An 18,614-nucleotide genomic window follows, 5' to 3' on the forward strand; every position below is an offset into this window, starting at 1 on the left:
GGTAAACACTATGTCCCCACTGCAAACATATTTCAAACCATTTCTGATATTTGTTCCAGAAGTCCACTGGTCAAAGTTCCTTTGGAGATCTAAAACTTTCATGACATGCTCCTTATATTTGAGGATTCTCCCCTCCCTTTCAGAAAAAGATGTAAAAAGCAAATTATGACTGTTAACTGTCATAAAGTAATTCACTCCAAGATCTGTGCACTTTTCCCAAAAAGATAAATTTCACATTATTGCAACAAATGTACTTTGTGTTCCTCCACATCCTCCTTGGATGGCCAGCAGTGTTCAAATTTTGTTGAACTTGCTCAGTCGCTTTGGCATACCTACCCTTAATTCTTTCTGTTCATTTTAGTAGGTTACTGGGGAAATGATGGTTTTGCAAATATGAACATTAAGACACCATCTTTTCCAAAAGGCCCGAATTTACTCTCGAAAGTTCTATGCTTTCCCCTTTATTCTCTGAGATTCTTAATTATTCTCACATCTTGGTCTAACGCTCCGTAAGAACATTTCAACTATTCTTCAAGTCTTTACCTTCTCCTGGGACCTAACTCTCAGTAACTATTCATCAAAACACAAGATGGAGAATCCAAAACAAAATAAGATTTTTGTTGGCTGACCATATTGAGATCAATCCATAAAATCATACACCCTGGGCAAGTGGTGGCTGTTCATTTATTCTAAGAATCTTATTAGCAAAATATTCTATTAAAAATGATTAGATTTAAAATACGTCAATAATTTGTCCTTTTCTGCCTTAATTCATAATTTTGAGTGAAAGCGATCTCAGTACATTACCTGATCAACCCTGTATCTCAAACTGGATGTGGTGACAAGGGGAGAGTTTAAAGGAATGATATTGTGAGACTGTATTATAATTCAGATCAGGGGGCGGTCTTCAAAAAGAAGTTGGTTCCAGGCAGAATGAATTGAATCTGCTCCACCCCACTCTCACCGAATACAGACCCAGACCCTGGAGAGATCACAGGAGCAGCTACTCGAGGGCTCAGAAGAGGGAATGATGGTGGGGGACTGCCGAAGACGACCAGAATCGGAAGCACCACCAAACCAGCACTTAGTGTTTTGTGATATGTCTTCCGGTCTGTGTGGCCTGGACTCAAAGACAGCCCCAAACCAAGAATACACACTTGATGCAGACAGGAAAAGCTTTGAGAGAAATCCTCACTTTCTGGCCAAGAAACTAAAATACGAAAAAACCCAAAAATAACTCCTAAGTTTCAGAAAGAGTGGAGGTGGGGGGAAGTCCTGGATTTTGTTTCTGGTTCCTTTTTCCGTTCTCTTCTCGCCAGCCCCCAGGCATTCCCACAGTGGCGTAAAGACTGCAAAGGCACCTAAAACTCCAAAAAAGGGGGACCCTTCTCTCTGACCAGAACAGCCACGGCCCCAGGTGTGTGGGTGAATCTCTGTTGCTTTCTCTCTCTCTAGCCTCCTGATGCTTGTCTCAGACACAGCCAGGGTCTTGGAAAAAGCATGCAGACTGGGGAAGCTAAAACCTCAGTGTTCCTGGCCACAGGACTGCAGAAAGGACTTCAGAGAACCAGAAAGTATCAGGGAAACAGCTACAGAGAGCAGGGAGCGCAGAAGAGCTACCCCATAAAGGGGTGTGTGAATGCACCTGGCCAATTGCACACCCATAGATCTGACCCCAAACAGCACACGAAAGGCTTGAGAACCGAACATGGGACTTGGCTCCTGGGTGGTGCACACACAGGGCAGATCTAAATACCATCCAAGAGACCTTGAAGATGCCAGAATCCACAGATGCTCAGGCCCTCATATAAAGTGGCCCGATGCAGTGAATATGGTCGGCCCTCCGTATCCATGGGTGTCATATCCGCAGATTCACCTGAGGTTGGCTGATTCCACAGATGCAAACCCATGGATATGGAGGGCTGGCTGTACAGCCTTCGAAAACATTGGAGCCACCAAGGGCGGGTTGGAAATTACAGCCCAAACCTAACCAGGTGTGGTGGCTGCAAAAAAAAAAAAAAAATCAGCAATCTCCTTAGGATTTAAACAAGATCCTGTATCTCATAATATAATATTAAAAATGTCAGGGATGCATTCCAAAACTACTCAGCATATTCATCACTAAGAAATCTCAATTCTAGAAAAACATACTGTGGAAAGGGAATTAGAGTAACTCTACAGGGAAACCTGGCAAACATTATTTTAACCAAGTGATGGAGGTTAATATCACCAGTGAAAAGTCACACTGATGTCACGCACACCCTTGATATGACAAGCCACTCTTAACAGGTTACAAAGGAGCAGCACAGGAGTTTGCTGGCACATGGATCACAATCAGGGTGGTGGGTACATTGCTCTACACGGATGTGAAAACTTACAGAACTGCACACACGTGTATCACATTTACACACCAAGTCAACTTTACTGTGTGTTAAGAACAAGATTTTTAAAGAGAAGTTGTTGGTTTGCAGCGATGAAATTGCCTTTTTTCCCCACTCTGCTTTCCCTGGCAAATACCTCACCCTCGAGACACAGACCCAGTGTCAGCTCTGGATGAAGCCCTCCCCTCCACGTCAGGGAGACTGAGCTGTCTGGATCGTGTTTTCATGGACTCTGTCCCTATCTCTACTCTTACACTTACTAAGTATCTTCCCTTCCCCACTGCGCCACGTCCTGAGAAAACTAGTTATCTGACACAGGATTTCAGGCAGGTTAAGTAAATACACGGGTATACTGCACACGTACTACACGTTCCCCAGCATTTGCTTTTGTATTACTAATGCTCAAATGACAACTAATTAAGATATCAGTCCCACATCATTTATCACATTCCATCACTCACCTAACATATGTAAGATTAAATCTTTTAGGTAGTTGGAAGTCCAGCTGAATTGTAGCACACTGGTGGGATCTGCCAATAGCATCCTTGATTTTTACATCAATCTGTAGATTAAATGATGTTTGCTTAGAGGCAGGTTTTCTTTGCCTTTTACTATTTACTCTTTGGAAGCAGATGGCCTACTTACTTTAGGACCATAAAATGCACCATCTCCTGGGTTCATTTTCCAGGGTTTTCCAAATTCCATCAAGCTATTCTGTAGTTGCTATTTTTAAGAAGAAAAGAACATTTGTGACTTCTACTGCATTGTACATTTCATCCTTTTTTGTCATATAGCTCCAACAAGTAAGTTACTATAAATCTTAATTACACTGCATTTTAGTTCAACATACATTTATTGAGTACCTCTGTGTTCAATCAGCTACTTAGCAAGGCCTACACACAGATGATTAAGATGGTTAGCTCTCAAGAAACATATGCATTTCAATGGGTGAATACAGCTCAGTGGTAGAGCGTGTGCTTAGCATGCACGAGGTCCTGGGTTCAATCCCCAGTACCTCCATTAAAAATAATAATAATGGAATAAATAAATAACTTAATAACATACACACACCCCAGAAAAAAAAAAAAAAGAACAAAACACACATTTCAATTAGGGGGGGGGGGAAGATAATTTACTAAACTGTTCCAGTGAATTCCAGTAAGTGTCAGAGGGGGTACTTTTGGCGCGTAAGCCAATGCAGGCCCGTCTGCCCTACATGGTTCTCAGCTCCTTATGTTGCAGTGTGGGGGTGGGGGCCTCCACACATTAAAATACAAGAAAGCACTGACCTCACTCCCTTGTGCACTATGTGTAGGTGCTTAGGAAGACCAAGGGGGCAGGCCTGGCCATCACTCTTGTGCTTCCCCTCCACCGCTGTACATGTGGCTGGTGGGGACTGCCCCCTGTGACACGCAGGGGTGTGGAGGCAGGAGGCCCACTTTGGTCTTCACACTGAGCCCTATTGAGTCTGTCAAGCTAGGCTGCAGTTAGGACGCTCAGCCCTGACGTGACCGGGCACACATCCGGGTATGACGAAGGGCTCTGGGGGTCTCCTGGCTGTGCTCCCTGAGAGCAGCATCTCTGGGGAGCACCTGAGCACTCCCAGGTCCCTGGCCAGAACACTGTCAAAATACCACCTAGACACCTGTCACCACCCAACACTGGTGCCTGTGAGGGGATGACACGTGGGAGGGAAGGGCCTGACGGGGAGGGAAGGCAGTGCTGAGGTCTTGGGGCCAAGGCCAGTGTCACCCAGAGAGCTGACTCCTGGGGTCCCAGCAGCCTCTTCCAGGGTCTCTGTCAGAGTAGCTGAGGAGCCGCTCCTGGCCAAAATCCCAGGAGGCTCCTTGGAGCCCTAATCCTACTGAAGCAGCAGCTTCCCTCTACTTAGGAGCAGGGAAGGCCACTGCGTCACGGCATCTCCCAGGCTGGAGGCTACCCTCCCCCGCCTCTTTCTGAATGGAGGAGAGACTGTGGGGTATGTTGTCCGAGCAAACTAGGCTCTGCTGCAGCAGGTAAGTGACAGAGAGAATTTCAGGGGCTCCTGGGGGATTAAACACCAAAGAAAGGCCAGGTTTGGGGGGAGAGCATTAAGGCAGCGGCCACTGTGTCTCTGGGGCCTCTAAATCAAGGTCTCCTCTTCTCCCTGCTGTCTGTCTGTCCTTCCCCAGGTGAATCAAGTCTATTTCCCAAGAGCACTGGGGAGCTGGGACTGCAGTATGTGCTGGGCTCCAGACACATCAGTCTGCTTGGAATTGTGTGGCTGAGGGGCTGGAATGTTCTCTGGGATCTTAATGACTCAATGCAACTCTGGAAATGGATGCAGGAGAAATCTGAGGTTAATCCAGCTCCAAGGAGCTAATGGATCTACGTCAGTTCCGGCGGTAGAGGCCAGAACAGCTGTCAAAGAAGGAGCCCAAGGATTTCTTTAAAAACTTATGAAACTGGTGAATAGGGACCAGCACTAAAAAGAATATGAACAAAAATCTGATCGAAACTAAAGTGCAGGACAAACGTAAGGGACTGTCCTTATCATTGTTTAGAGGAAAAAAAAACCAAAAAAACTGGATTAACTATATTCTACAACCACATTTATCGCAGAACTTCCAAGTTTTAATTTCCATTGCAAACCATCACCTCCTCATGCAAGGTATTTTCCTTATTCACAAAAACAAAGGTAACACTTTGTTTCTTCCTACCTTTTCAGCTTCATCCCATATCTCAACCTCTCCTAGAAAGTTTTCAGGCCTTGTGGACAAAGTTAATTGAAAGGAGAAGCCAAATGTTGAGTAAATAGACTGCAAAAACTGCAAGCATCCTTTTATTTCTTCTTCAATCTGAAATTAGAGTAAATGAAAATGACCTTAAATAGAAAATCAAATTAAATCTATTTATGGCATTAAAAAAATTCTTCCTAATGTTAGAGCAGGCAAGTAGCAAGATATGAGCAAAGGGGACATAGGCCAAATGGTAGGAACTGGGCAAAAAAGGAGAGGGACACGGGGCCAAAGGCAGGAAACCCTACGTCATGTAAACAATAGGAGTCCCTTGGCAGAGGGGAAAAAAAAAGCAGGAAACTCTAGACTGATAAGTGATCACACATTTTGCGGTGACAAGTGTCCTGGAGGCCAAAAAAGAAAGGGGCTCCTCCTGACTGCTGGGTGACTGGGAGTTCTGCACCCTAGTAGGCTTCCTCTGATGACACCTTGCCTGGGAGAGGTGGGAGTGTCTGACCTTTACTGACCACACGCTCATAAAGGGTGGGTCATTACTGTGGAGTGGTGGTAAAAGTCTTATCTCCCCACCAGACCCCTTTGACACCACTCAAGCAGGAAGTGGAGGGACACCTGGGAGTGCTAGGTGAGGGAAGAAGTCCAGGCTCCTACGAGGTCTCCACTGACAGTATGGGGTGGGCATGAGGTGGGGGAGACAGGGTGTCCCTGTTAATGCCTGGCAGGGATGTGCAGAATTGGTGTTATTTCTTCTCTAAATGTTTGGCAGAATTCACTAGTGATTCCTTCTCGGCCCAGAGTTTTCTTTATGGGAAGGCTGTTAACTACCAATTCAATGTCTTTAATAAACACAGGACTACTCGGATTATCTACTTCTCCTTGAGTAAAGCTTGGTAGTCTGTGTCTTTCAAACAATTGTTCCATTTCATCTAATCTGTCAAATTTCCTGCCATAAACTTGTTCATAATATTGCCTTATTCTTCTTTTAATACCTATAGAATTCGTGGTAATATCAATTCTCTCAGTTCTCATATTTTTAATTAGTGTCTTCTCTTTTTTTTCCAATAAAACTAAACATTTATGAATTTTATTGATCTTCCAGGAGAACCAGCCTTTGGTTTTACTGGTATTTTGCATTGTTTTTCTTTCTTTTTTTTTTTTTATTTCACTGATTTCTGCTCTGCTGTTATTTCCTTTCTTCTGCTTACTTCTGATGTAACTTGCTCTTCTTTTTCTAGTTTATTAAACAGAAGCTGAGTTTATTGATTTGAAAACATCTTTATAAATGTAGGCATTTAGGGCTATAAGTGTCCCCTATAAGTACCATTTTAATGGCATCCCACAAATTTTGATGTAATGTGTCTCTTTTCCACCTCATTTGGTATAGAGCTGACCCCTGAACAACCCCCACATGATCAAACCCCTGCATATCACTTTACAAGTCGGCCCTGTGTCTGCAGCTCCACATCTGCAGATTCAAATGGCCGTGGGTCATGCAGGACTGTAGCACGTGTTTGAGAAAAACTGTGTATAAATGCACAGGTGTAGTTCAAATCCATGTTGTTTAAGGGTTAACTATGTCACATTTTCTAATTCCCCTTTGATTTCTTATTTGACACATGGGTTATTCAGAAGTGTATAATTCATTTTCCAAAGACTAAGAGATTTTCCAGATAGTTTTCTATCATTGATTCCTACTTCAATTTCACTGTGGCCAGAATACATATTTTGTATGAATTAAATATTTTTAAATTTACTAAGACTCATTTTATGGTCCAGAATATGGTCTATCTTGGTGAGTGCCCTGTGTGCACTTTCAAAGAATGTGTCCTCTGCTGTTATTGACAGGGGTGGGGGGTGGTTCTGTAAATGTCTATTAGATCAAACCATTTGATTGTGGCCCTTTGCCTGACAATTTTAGTTTGAAATAACATGAAAACCTAAAAGAGTAAACTCTAACTCTTAGGCAATACTGAAAAACAAACACATTCAAAATTCTACCAAATACCTTAAAATAGTCCACTTAATGTAGTTAGGTTAATATAATTGGAGGAGGCTTAAAAGAAAAAAGTAATACATTTCATGTCAAGCAAAACAACCCAATCAAAAAATGGGCAAAAGACCTAAATAGGCATTTCTCCAAAGAAGACATCCAGATGGCCAACAGGCACATGAAAAGATGCTCAACATCACTAATTATTAGAGAAATGCAAATCAAAACTACAATGAGGTATCACCCCACACAGGTCAGAATGGCCATAATTAAAAAGTCCACAAATAATAAATGCTGAAGAGGGTGTGGAGAAGAGGAAACCCTCCTATACCGATGGGAATATAAATTGGTGCAGTCACTATGGAAAAAACTACAGTGGTTCCTCAAAGAACTAAAAATAGAGTTACCTCATGATCCAGCAATCCCACTCCTGGCCATATATCTGGAAAAACCTCTAAATGGAAAAGATACATGCACCCCCATGTTCACGCACTATTTAGAATAGCCACGACGTGGAAACAACCTCAGTGTTCATCGAAAGATGACTGGATAAAGAAGTTGTGGTGTATAGAATACTACTCAACCTAAAGAGTAAAATAATGCCATTTGCAGCAACATGGATGGACCTGGAATTCATCAAAGTAAAGGAAGTCAGACAGAGAAAGCCAAATATCACATGATATCACTTATATGTAGAATCCAAAATCTGTTACAAATAAACTTACTTACAAAACAGAAACAGACTCACAGACATAGAAAACAAACTTACGGTTATGAAAGAGGAAAGGAGGCAGGGAGGGATAAATTGGGAATTTGGGATTAGCAGATACAAACTGCTACATATATAATAGATAAACAACAACGTGATTTATGTCCCAATGTATAGTAATAAAATTGCCTTTACTTTTGATTTCTATTAGTGACTGACCATTAAAAATAATTTGAAATTGTATCAAACAGAATGTTTGATTTTTCAGAGAATTATGTTCCTTTATAATAAAATAAGTACGTTTGAAAAAAAAATTCATGTCAAGAGATTACTGATCTTTGACCCAAACTGGAGAATCACAGGATGTTAGAGCTGTTGGACCTCAGAGACAAGACTGAACACCTTATTTCATGGAGACTCAGGATTAAGCAGTGTGTCCAAGGCGACGTACAGATTCATGCTGACCACGCTTCACCCCAGGTTCCTGCTCACCTGCTCCACTGTGCAGAAGATGTGAGCGTCGTCCTGCTGGAAGCGCCTAACGTGAGTCAAGCCACTTAGAGTTCCCGACAGCTCATTTCTATGAAGAACTCCGAAGTCCGCATATCTAATGGGCATTTCCCTCCAAGACCGCGGACGGTGGGCAAACATCAGACTAGAAAAGACATAATAAGACACAGCTGTTACTTCGCACAGAGAAGATTAAGTAATTGTCTAAATGTTCGTAAGTTATAATTAAATGACTCAGGACTTGTACACACTTTATTCTGGTTCTTGGATCACCAGTTAACATCTTTTCCTCTCCTGTGAATGACTGAGCCTTGAATTTATGTCACTGCAGCACTCTGAGAAAGAAGTCTACTGTCTCCTCTGGAAATGCTGCTCCCTATTCCCGTTCACCAGTGAATTTCCACCCACCATTTACAATTCATTCTGAAGGCTACTTCTTAAGTAGATCATCCCGGACACCTCCCCAGACAGGGCTCGTCAGCCTTTCCTCCGGCTCCTAGAGCAGCTGGCTCTGCTGCTGCTTTGACCCTGGTCTTACTGTTTTGTAACTGACAGTCTGTCTACTTGTTCCTACCCGGCTCTGCTCATGAGCTCCAGGAGGAGATGGGCTGGGTCTTAATCATCTCTGTTTCTAGCACCAAGCACTGCAAGCCCTCAGCTGATGTTCTCCGTTGGATAAAAGGCCTCTCTTCTGCAGAAACCACCCCGGCGCCCATGTCCCCGCACCCCAAGCCCCTGTGGTCCTGCTTCCTTACCCTGAGACATGAAAATACACAAGTACATGCTCTACTTTCATGCAGCTCTCTTACAATTATACTGAAATCCCAGGCTACAGCTTCAAGTGGGGCCCAATGGAACTGAGTTAAGAAGCTGTTAACGTGGGGTTGTAGAGAATGCAAAGCACTAGGTTAGCCTCCACCTTCTGTTTAAAGAAAAAGAGGTTACAGAAAATTTACATATCAGTTTTCAGAAAATTAAAGATAAATATCTATTTTTCACATGCTCTTATCATCAAGTTAAACTTCTTAATTTAGTCTTTACCGAAAGTGAAAGCTTTCTTCAATGTTCAGAGGTTCGTTTTAAGTAGTTATCCTCCAAGGTCAATTCACTGGAAAGTATGTCACAAAACCTCAACAGCTGTGTTATTTTTTCTGGAGAGCTGTATTTGTTCACTTCCAATTGTAAAATCTGCTTCTCTTACAAGGCTGAATTTGCATACCAAGTGCCTTTACGATAATTACATTCACTCAGAGACTCTAAGATAACATTGACGGTAAGGTGCACCATTATTTTACGTACCAGTAAGAAAGAAACAGCCCGTTAATTAAAATATGACATAACATTAAGATGCCAGTTATAAGATGCACCCCAATTTCAGGGATGTTGAAATGTGGGGGGAAAAGGCATCTTAGAAACAATGAAATCCAGTAATCTATTGATTATGGTCTCACTGGTCTTGTTATAATCAACCCATACAGGGTATAAGAACTCAATGTTCTACTAATATGCATCTCTGAAGTTTATTACTATTAGGAAGAGAAATATTAAAATAATTTGTAATTGATACCTAATATTATCCTCTGCAAAGTACAAAATACTAAATAGTTCCCAGCTAACATTCCACACTTGCCAAAGACCAAACACATTCTAAAAAGTAAATTTATTCTCCAGAATGAAATAACTTGGTAAAGATGATTACTCACCATCACTCTTCAGATTAAAGGAGTCATTTAATTCCAAAAAGCAAAGTAGCACTAAAAGCTCACTGTGATGAAGTCCGCTATGTGCTCATACGCAAAGATCTGCTTCACTTTTAATACTCACCAGTGCCCTGGACAATTGATGGGTTTAAGGGCAAAGGTGTCCTTTTCGATACCAAAGGTAAACATGTTCTCAATGTAATGCTGCCAGTGGCCCGAGGCTTCCCAGAGTTTACTGTTGTATATGTTGGGCGAAAGCACTTCTGTGAAGTTACGTTGGTGATATTCCTCCTTCAAGAGAAGTGCATTTAAAGTTAAAGGCTGCTATGACAGATCACAATTCCCAGCAAAGTCCCACTGTGAACAAATATTTGTAAATTCAGGATTATGTCGTACATCAGTTCACGGTTAATGTGTCCTCAATTGCAGGTGTAATACTTTATCATGAAAGAAAGATTAATGTATGCTCAGTATAGTTTCCTGAGAGAATCCATTTCTGTCGTTTGAAGCCGCTCAGTTAGGCAGCCTCTGCAGCTAACACCCTCCCCAGCGGAAGGCTCTGTCTATCTGGCAGAACATGGGTCACATGGAATGGGTGGTGGAGGAAGGAGGCTCTGATCAACTCAGACCTTGTATCCCCTACAGAGCTGGAGCTGGAACCACCAAGTTTCATCATCTCTTCCCTGAACACTGACAGTGCTAACGTCACAATTTAGATTTTAGCTGTCCCTGAGCTGACATCACTGCATGATGATACACTGGCTGATAGGACACTGCGTGAGGGAACAAGCAACTTCAAGCAAAGGACAAAAATGCACACTGAGTAGCAAGAGGGCTGGGCCATGCTGGTGATTCTCCTTTGCCACCACCCATTTCTTCCCCTCTCTGTCCGGCTCTGTCCCCAAAAGCCAACATCTCTGTATTCCAACACCATGTTTACTTGCCTTCTGACTTCTGGTTGGGTTTGACCAATGGGAGGTTCCAAAAGATTCAGAGTGGGAGAAGAAAGGTCAGGGTATTTATTCCCACCTCCCCTCCTTCCTGGCCTCGGGTTCACCGTGCTCTCCAGTGAACCAGTGATCTCCAGCTTCTGACAGTTACGATTACACAGTTACGGCTTCACATTATTCCTGGGGTCTGGCCACACTGGTCCTTCTCCTCCCCTCTTCAGGACTCGGGGTAGGGGTGAGGGAGTCCTGCTGGGGGTAATCCTGGGTGCGTTACCTTCTCTTGTCAGTTACCTCCGCCAGGCCCAAACCTCCATAAGCACTTCCTCCCCTGGACTCTCTTCAGTCAACCCTTTAAGTGCGCCTATCTGGACTCGCTACACAGGAGGTAAATGTTCTGGTATCTTACATGCCTGCAAAGACAGGTTTGGTTTGGAAATGCACCGAGTCCAGGGTTGTGGGGACAGAAAGCAAAAATTCTCCAAGTGGGTTATTAGCGTAATAACGAGGGAGCAAATCCTCCCTCCTAGCCCTGGTTACAGACGGGCATCACAGATCAGCTGATTTCAGGAAACCCAAAAGGAGCTGGAGAAGAGAGTTTCACAAAAGGAACCCCATATATGTTGCTAGTGGGAATATAAAATAATAGCCATTCAGGAAAACAGTTGAGCATTTTCTTAGAAGATAAACACAAATCTACCATATGACCCTGAGCTCACACTGCTCCATGTATTTACCCAAGGAAAATGAAAGCCCATATTCATATAAAAACCTGTACACAAACAGGTTTACAGCAGCTTTATTTATTTATTTTTTAAAAGGTGTTTTATTGATTTTTTTCAGAGTAAGTACAAATGCATTTACTGTTTTTTTTTTGTTTGGTTTATCTTTTTTTGAGGAAGAGGGGGGCAATTAGGTTTATTTATTTATTTAATGGAGGTACTGGGGATCGAATCCAGGACCTCATAGGTGCTACGCATGCACTCTACCACTGAGCTCTACTCTTCCACCACAGCAGCTTTATTTGTAATTTCCTAAAACTGGAAGCAACTCAGGTGTCCCTCAGCTGGGGAATGGATAAACAATCCGTTATGTCCATATACTGGAATACACTAGTTAGTACTGACAGGCGTGAACCACTGATTCTACCCCCCTAGATGGGCCTCAAGGCTGCTATGCTGAGGGAAAGAGACTAGTCTCAAAAGGGTTAAACACAGGTATGATTCTATTTATAGGCTAGAATCTTAGGGATAGAGAACAAGTCAATGGGTACGCAGGACAAAGGAGGAGAGGGTTGACTCTCAAAGGGCAGCATGAGGGCATCGTGGGGGGTGATGAAATTGCTCTGTATCTTGACTGCTGTGGTGATAACACAGTTCTGCACAGTGGTTGAAAAACTGTGAATTTTACTGTATGAAATTTTAGAACAAAAATTTTTAAGGGGGTAAGATAGAGAAAGAATAGTTGAGGGACATGGAATACAGCAGAAAAGAACTTTCAGGAGAGTCACAAAAAGATGTCCATTCAGAGAAAGACAAATACCATATGATATCACTTATATGTGCAGCCTAAAAAAAAAAAAGACAAATGAACTTATTTACAAAACAGAAACAGATTCACAGACATAGAAAATAAACTTATGGTTACCAGGAGGGGAAAGGGGTGAGAAGGGATAAATTGGCAGTTTGAGATTTGCAGATACTAACTACTATATATAAATTAGATAAACAACAAGTTCATACTGTACAGCACAGGGAACTATATTCAATATCTTGCAGTAACTTATGGTGAAAAAGAATACAAAAACAAATATATGTATGTTCATGTATGACTGAAGCATCATGCTGTACACCAGAGATTGCCACAACATTGTAAGCTGACTATACTTCAATAAAATATATGTATATACAAAAAAAAGGTAATAAATCTTGTAATGTTAAAAAAAAAAGTCTACAAATAAATGCTGGAGAGGGTGTGGAGAAAATGAACCCTCCTATACTGTTGGTGGGAATATAAATTGGTGCAGTCACTATGGAGGACAGTAGGGAGATTCCTTGAAAAACTCAAAACAGACTTACTATATGATTCAGCAATCTAACTCCTGGGCATATACCCAGAAAAAAATATAATTCAAAAAGACACATACACCCCAATGTTCACAGTAGCACTATTTACAATAGCCAAGACATGGAAACAACCTAAATGTCCATCAACAGATGACTGGATAAAGCTGTGGTATATTTATACAATGGAATAGTACTCAGCAGTAAAAAAAAAAAAAAAAGAATAAAATAATGTCATTTGCAACAACATAGATGGACCTGGAGATTATCATTCTAAGTGAAGTAAATCAGACAGAGAGAGAAGAATACCATATGATATCACTCATATGTGGAATCTAAAAAAAAGACACAAATGAACTCACTTACCAAACAGAAACAGACTCACAGACATACAGAACAAACTTATGGTTACTGGAGGGAAAGAGGGTGGGAAGGGATTAATTGGGAGTTCGAAATTTGCAGATACTAAATACTACATAGAAAATAGATAAACAAGTTTCTACTGAATGGCACAGGGAACTATATTCAGTATCTTGTAGTCACCTATAGTATGTATATGTATGACTGAAACATTATGCTGTACACCAGAAACTGACACATTATAAATTAAGGACTTGAACGACAGTGAGGGAAAGGTTACTGGAAGTTGAAGAGAGGAGGACCCCTGTATGTGGTGCTGGAGATGTGGTAACACCGTCATCCCACATAACGGGGTAAGCAGAGTACCCAAAGAACTCATAGATTTAGCTGTGGGACGTCTGGGCCGAATGTAGAAAGAGCAACTGACTTCTAGGTGTCTGTGATAAAATATAAGACACAAAGGCTAGAGAGAGTATTATTAAGTTTCTGAGACAAATTTAGAAGAAGTGTAAGGGTGGCAAGACCCACTGGGCTCAAAAATAGAACTTTCTCATCCTCAGACTCTCCCAGCAAAAGACTCACAGGACTCTTCAGGTCTAAGATCAACCCACGTTAGAACCTGAAGATAAAGATCTTAAGGGCGTGGCTGTGCGCCCCCTATGAAGACCTGAGAATGAGCTGGGTACCTCGCGGGACATCTAAAAGTCTTCAAACCATGCTTTGTAGACTCTCCCGGTTACAGATGAAGGTTTTTCTATTTGTAAGTAGTATCTCACAAGGCCTCATGGGCAGCCCCTGGTAGAGAAAGATCTATGCCAGAAAGAGACACAGGTGTGGTTTTTATCTAAGCATTGATTATAACTGTCTGTAAAAGGCCCCACGAAGTTCTTAAAGGAATGGTACCAGCTCGGACTGGAAAAGACATGAAAATAAACGAGGTCTTTGGACCCCCAGCCTTCCACAGAAGGAACCAAGTTGAGAGCACTGAGGAAGCGACTCAGAGGTCCACTTGGGCCACTGCTTATGGAAAGTGGAGGATAACTCAGACCTGGAGCCCAGAGGGAACAAAACTGAGTCCTAATTAAGTGTGCTTTGACCCTGGAGCAGGGAGAACTGGTGGGTAGCAGGATTTCTGTAGATCAGTGACTCCCAGTGCCTCCGACTCCTGCTCTTTGATCGGGAATGTCTACTGCAGCCTCTTCCTCCATCATCACTTTATAATTGGGGGAGGGGGGTTGGAGTGGCCCAGAGATAGCTTGTCTCTCCAGTTCACAGGTCTTCTATCGAAGAGAACTGTCCCCTATGCTATCCACCCACGGGATCAAACCCAAGGAACCTCCTCTGCTCCTACACCTAATTCAGAGGACACATTACTGGCTTCTGAGCCAACGTGGCAAACAGATGAGACTTGAAATTGTTTCTATTCAGTAGTAGAACACATTCAACAGGCAGAACTGACTCTCCTCCAGTCCTCTGGGGCTGAAGAGACAACCAGCCACCAGACGGTCAACCTCAAGCCCCACAGGGCCCGCCGAGAGACAGGGAGGAAGCAGGGGTGGACTGTGTCTTATCCAAACAGAAGCCCAGCCTGAAGGCAGCTCAGTCTCTAACTGGACTGAGTGATCGTCCTCAGTCCTGGCAATGGGTAAACGCTCTAGACTTCTGCAGTTATCTTTATACACAACATCTAGCATATAACAGAAACTGATCAGATGTGGGAAGAGGCAAGATCATATAAGAGGAAACCAAGAGAAGCGAAGTCCCTGAGAGTTTTTTGTGTGTATGTGGAAAGGCCTATGTCTTCAGACAAGGCTATCTGGGATTTCAAAGTTCTCCCCTTGTCTGTGTCTGCCAAACACTCCCAAGCCTCAGAGACCCACACCGGCCCACCGGTGCCCTTACCTGAGCATAAAAGACCACTGGGTTATGTACATAAATGGCTGTACAATTCTGCAACCCAGACAATCAGGCCTTGGGCCTGGTCACCAGCCATGCCTGCATCTATAAAAGATAAAAGATTCCTTTCAGGCCACCAAAGAGGCTTTCTGTTTATTCCCCACACATTCCATCCCACAAACCCAGGGGCTGCATAGATTTTCCAGCAAAGATGGCACAGCGAACACAGCAGTCGTGACGGCCATTACCGCCTGCTGAAGTCTCTAATGATCTTCATGATTCTTCAAGTCTCACTTGGGGATGGAATGTTTGTGATCTCCTACCACAGCTAAGCCCTGGCCGATCCCTCAGGAAGGTACGTAGCCCAGGAGATGGAGTCCAGGGAGGCCGGCCTCCAGGGGCACAGAGAGAGAAGAGGAGGAAGGAAATGAGTCAGAGAATAAGAAACACAGTCCGTGCACTTCTTCTCAGAAGTGACTGCAGGAGGTGCTCCCCTAGACAAGAGGGGTAACAAGGAAGAGGAAGACCGGGTCAGGAAAGAGGGGAATCAGTACGGGAAAGATACCAGGGGAGTGGCCGGGATGATGATCGAAAGAAGTCCTGAGATACCAGTTGGCAAGAATCTTAGCAGCAAGTTAATTCTAGAGTGAAAAGACCAAATTTGGGGGAAAGAATTACTCAGAGATTACCCAAATCATCAGAATATGCCGCAAGGAGTTTCTGAGTTTTGATAGAAAGTTGAGGATGAAGGATTGATTGGCATGGAGAAAACTGAGTAAATAAAAATTTTAGGTAACTATTAATTATAGGAAAGACAAAAAAAAGTACAAGACAGGAAAGGCAATCCTAGGAGTCCACCCAGATCACCTCTGAACAGTCTCTACATAGTCCCAGGGAAGACTTTCTTTCTAACCTATGAACTTGGACCACAAGTAGCTCTTTCACAAAATCATTTTTTTCACTCTGCCTTGGAGCTGCCGAATCACCGGGAAGTCACATTACAGACGACAGAGGAGCACGAGTGGTCCACGGACCACATTCTGAGAAGTAATGCTTCACAGTTTAGCATCCTGTGCCAGGTACAACACCCCGGCCTTTCTTCTCTTCCACAGGGAGTTCCACTCTTGGTCTAAAATTTATCTCTGTATCACACGTGCTTCGAAACTTACATGGACAAGACTTTCAATTAATGAAGTCCAAGAATGAATTTACTTAGAGAAAATACAAACTCTCTCCATGTTTTTAGTAGAAGGCAGGATGCAACATTTCCCTTTTAGTTTGAAAATTCTTAATATTATTAAAAAAAATAGTAATAATAAAATAAAGTTAGTAGAACTCCTTGGCCATTTTACTAGGACAGAAAATCGTACAATGTAAAATGGAGGGGAATAAGAATAAAATATTTTAAAAATTAACTTACTCGTATGAACTCCATCAGTGTATTATAAATGAAGGCTCCTTTAGGAAGAAAGAAACAGCTTCCAGGACTTAGATCATGGAAAAAGAAAAGTTCTTGTTCCTAGAATAAAACAAATTGCATTTCAAGTTTCATGGTCATTGCTTAATATTTACTGTACATGTGTGATACCCTAGGTCGAGTCACGCATTCAGCTGTTTCCAGCTGTAACAACTGACATTCCAAAGTCCCTCAATACTTGACTCTATATGTAATAGCAGGTGTCAAATAATGACTTGTACTTCTGGTCACGGAGCTTTGAACTGAGCTTCTATTTTAAATTTACTGCTCATTCTTACTTGGCACCTTGGAGTACAGATCCCATGGGGAGATAATATGACAAAAAGGTCAGAAAGTCCCCTGCTGGAGGTGTGCTCTAGTGATGGTGATCATCACCGTGGCTGTCACACTGAAAGCCTGCGCAGGCTGGCCACCCCATCCACGGTCTGTCCTCGAGTCACTCGGCAAGAGTCAAGGACAGGGAGTCCACAAGTGAGTGCCTGGCCCGTTGAGCAACACTGCTCCCAGGTGGCAGGCTGAGGGTTAAACCCAGGTCTGCCTGCTTTCAAATCGTATTTCTGCTCTGTTTCCCAAAGACAGAGTATATTATCAAGAATGACAATGAAAGAAAAAAACATTTTTATACTGTGATTAAAAATGAGAGAAAGGTGCAATTTTTAAAATCTAATAAAAAATACAAGAAGTAAAGAGTCTAGAAGACATTTGGGGTTTTAGCATGAAAGGACCCAACAGCAGACTATGGGTACCATCAAAACAGAGGCAAGAGAAGAGACAAAGAGGTATTAGTTTTAACACAATTTAGTCTGAGAGGGAGGCTATAGCTCAGTGGTAGAGCGCATGCTTAGCATGCATGAGGTCCTGGATTCAATCCCCAGTATCTCCACTGAAAAAAAAAAAAAGAACGAAAGAAAGACAGACAGTTTAGGCTGAGATGCAATCATGAACCAGCTCAGCAGTGCCCAGTGCACGAGGCCCACCTTCCCAATATTCCTGTGATCTCGGTTCCTGGCTTCCTCCTGGAGCGTTTCCCAGGCTGTCATCATCTTGTTATCCGGAAAGGATATCCCATAGACCCTCTGCAGCGCTTCCATTGCAGGATTGCCCTCCCAATACGTGGAGGAATGCTAAACAGCAAACAAGGTTTGGCGAAACATATCAAACACTTGGTCACAAATAAAACTGCTCAGAAATGTGCACAGGTGGCCCTCTGTACCCGTGGCTCTGGAACCCATGGATGGAAGTCGCAGATGCAGGGTCCAGCTGACCCATGCCACTTCATCTGAGGGGCCTGAGTTGCCCTGGATCTTGGTCCCAGCAGGGTGTCCTGGAACCAACATCCCTCAATGGATGACTGTGCACAATTTTCCACCATAACAGCAACAGGGCTTACTTAAAGATGATTTTTTTGTAGCATGAGAAAGATTCTTTTAAATTCATCCTAACTAACCCTTCCCAGCCCAAGTTCAACCAGTAATCGGGAAATTATGTTGTCAGTCTGTGGAGTCTAGGAATGAAAAGCAAGAAGGAGAGAGAGGGGATGAGGGAAGGCTAAACACCAGGTGCGTCACCAAGGAGAGAGTACAGGGACGTGAAGCTGGCCTTGAGACCCATGCTGGCAGTCAAGCCCAGTGCTGTCATCAACCCTCATCCACCTGGGAGATCGATGCCACCAAGACCCAGGCAGGGCAGGACTGCAAAGTCAGTCCCCTACCCCCTGACTCCCAGAGCACGCCTTCTGCATTGCACCACGGATCCCTCTGTCTTCCTCCTCTTCCCACAGGACGTTACCCTCACACGCAGATAAATGCTCTTGTTCACAACAGGGCAATTCAGGAAAACAGTATGC

General features: G+C 43.1%; 1 protein-coding gene across 1 annotated transcript in view; it reads right to left on the bottom strand.

Moving 5' to 3' along the window:
• The window catches only part of TARS3 (threonyl-tRNA synthetase 3), a 38,638-nt gene that overhangs the window by 6,488 nt on the left and 13,536 nt on the right, over positions 1 to 18,614 (bottom strand). Inside the window, exons 9-15 of the mRNA XM_032469204.1 lie at positions 17,746 to 17,892; positions 16,712 to 16,810; positions 10,150 to 10,316; positions 8,308 to 8,470; positions 5,081 to 5,218; positions 3,027 to 3,104; positions 2,843 to 2,943 (exon numbers count right to left, since the gene is read on the bottom strand). Coding sequence (XP_032325095.1) covers positions 2,843 to 2,943; positions 3,027 to 3,104; positions 5,081 to 5,218; positions 8,308 to 8,470; positions 10,150 to 10,316; positions 16,712 to 16,810; positions 17,746 to 17,892 — 893 coding nt within the window. The remainder of the gene's footprint in view (positions 1 to 2,842; positions 2,944 to 3,026; positions 3,105 to 5,080; positions 5,219 to 8,307; positions 8,471 to 10,149; positions 10,317 to 16,711; positions 16,811 to 17,745; positions 17,893 to 18,614) is intronic.

This window comes from Camelus ferus, chromosome 27 (assembly GCF_009834535.1).
Source record: "Camelus ferus isolate YT-003-E chromosome 27, BCGSAC_Cfer_1.0, whole genome shotgun sequence".
Taxonomy (NCBI): domain Eukaryota; kingdom Metazoa; phylum Chordata; class Mammalia; order Artiodactyla; family Camelidae; genus Camelus; species Camelus ferus.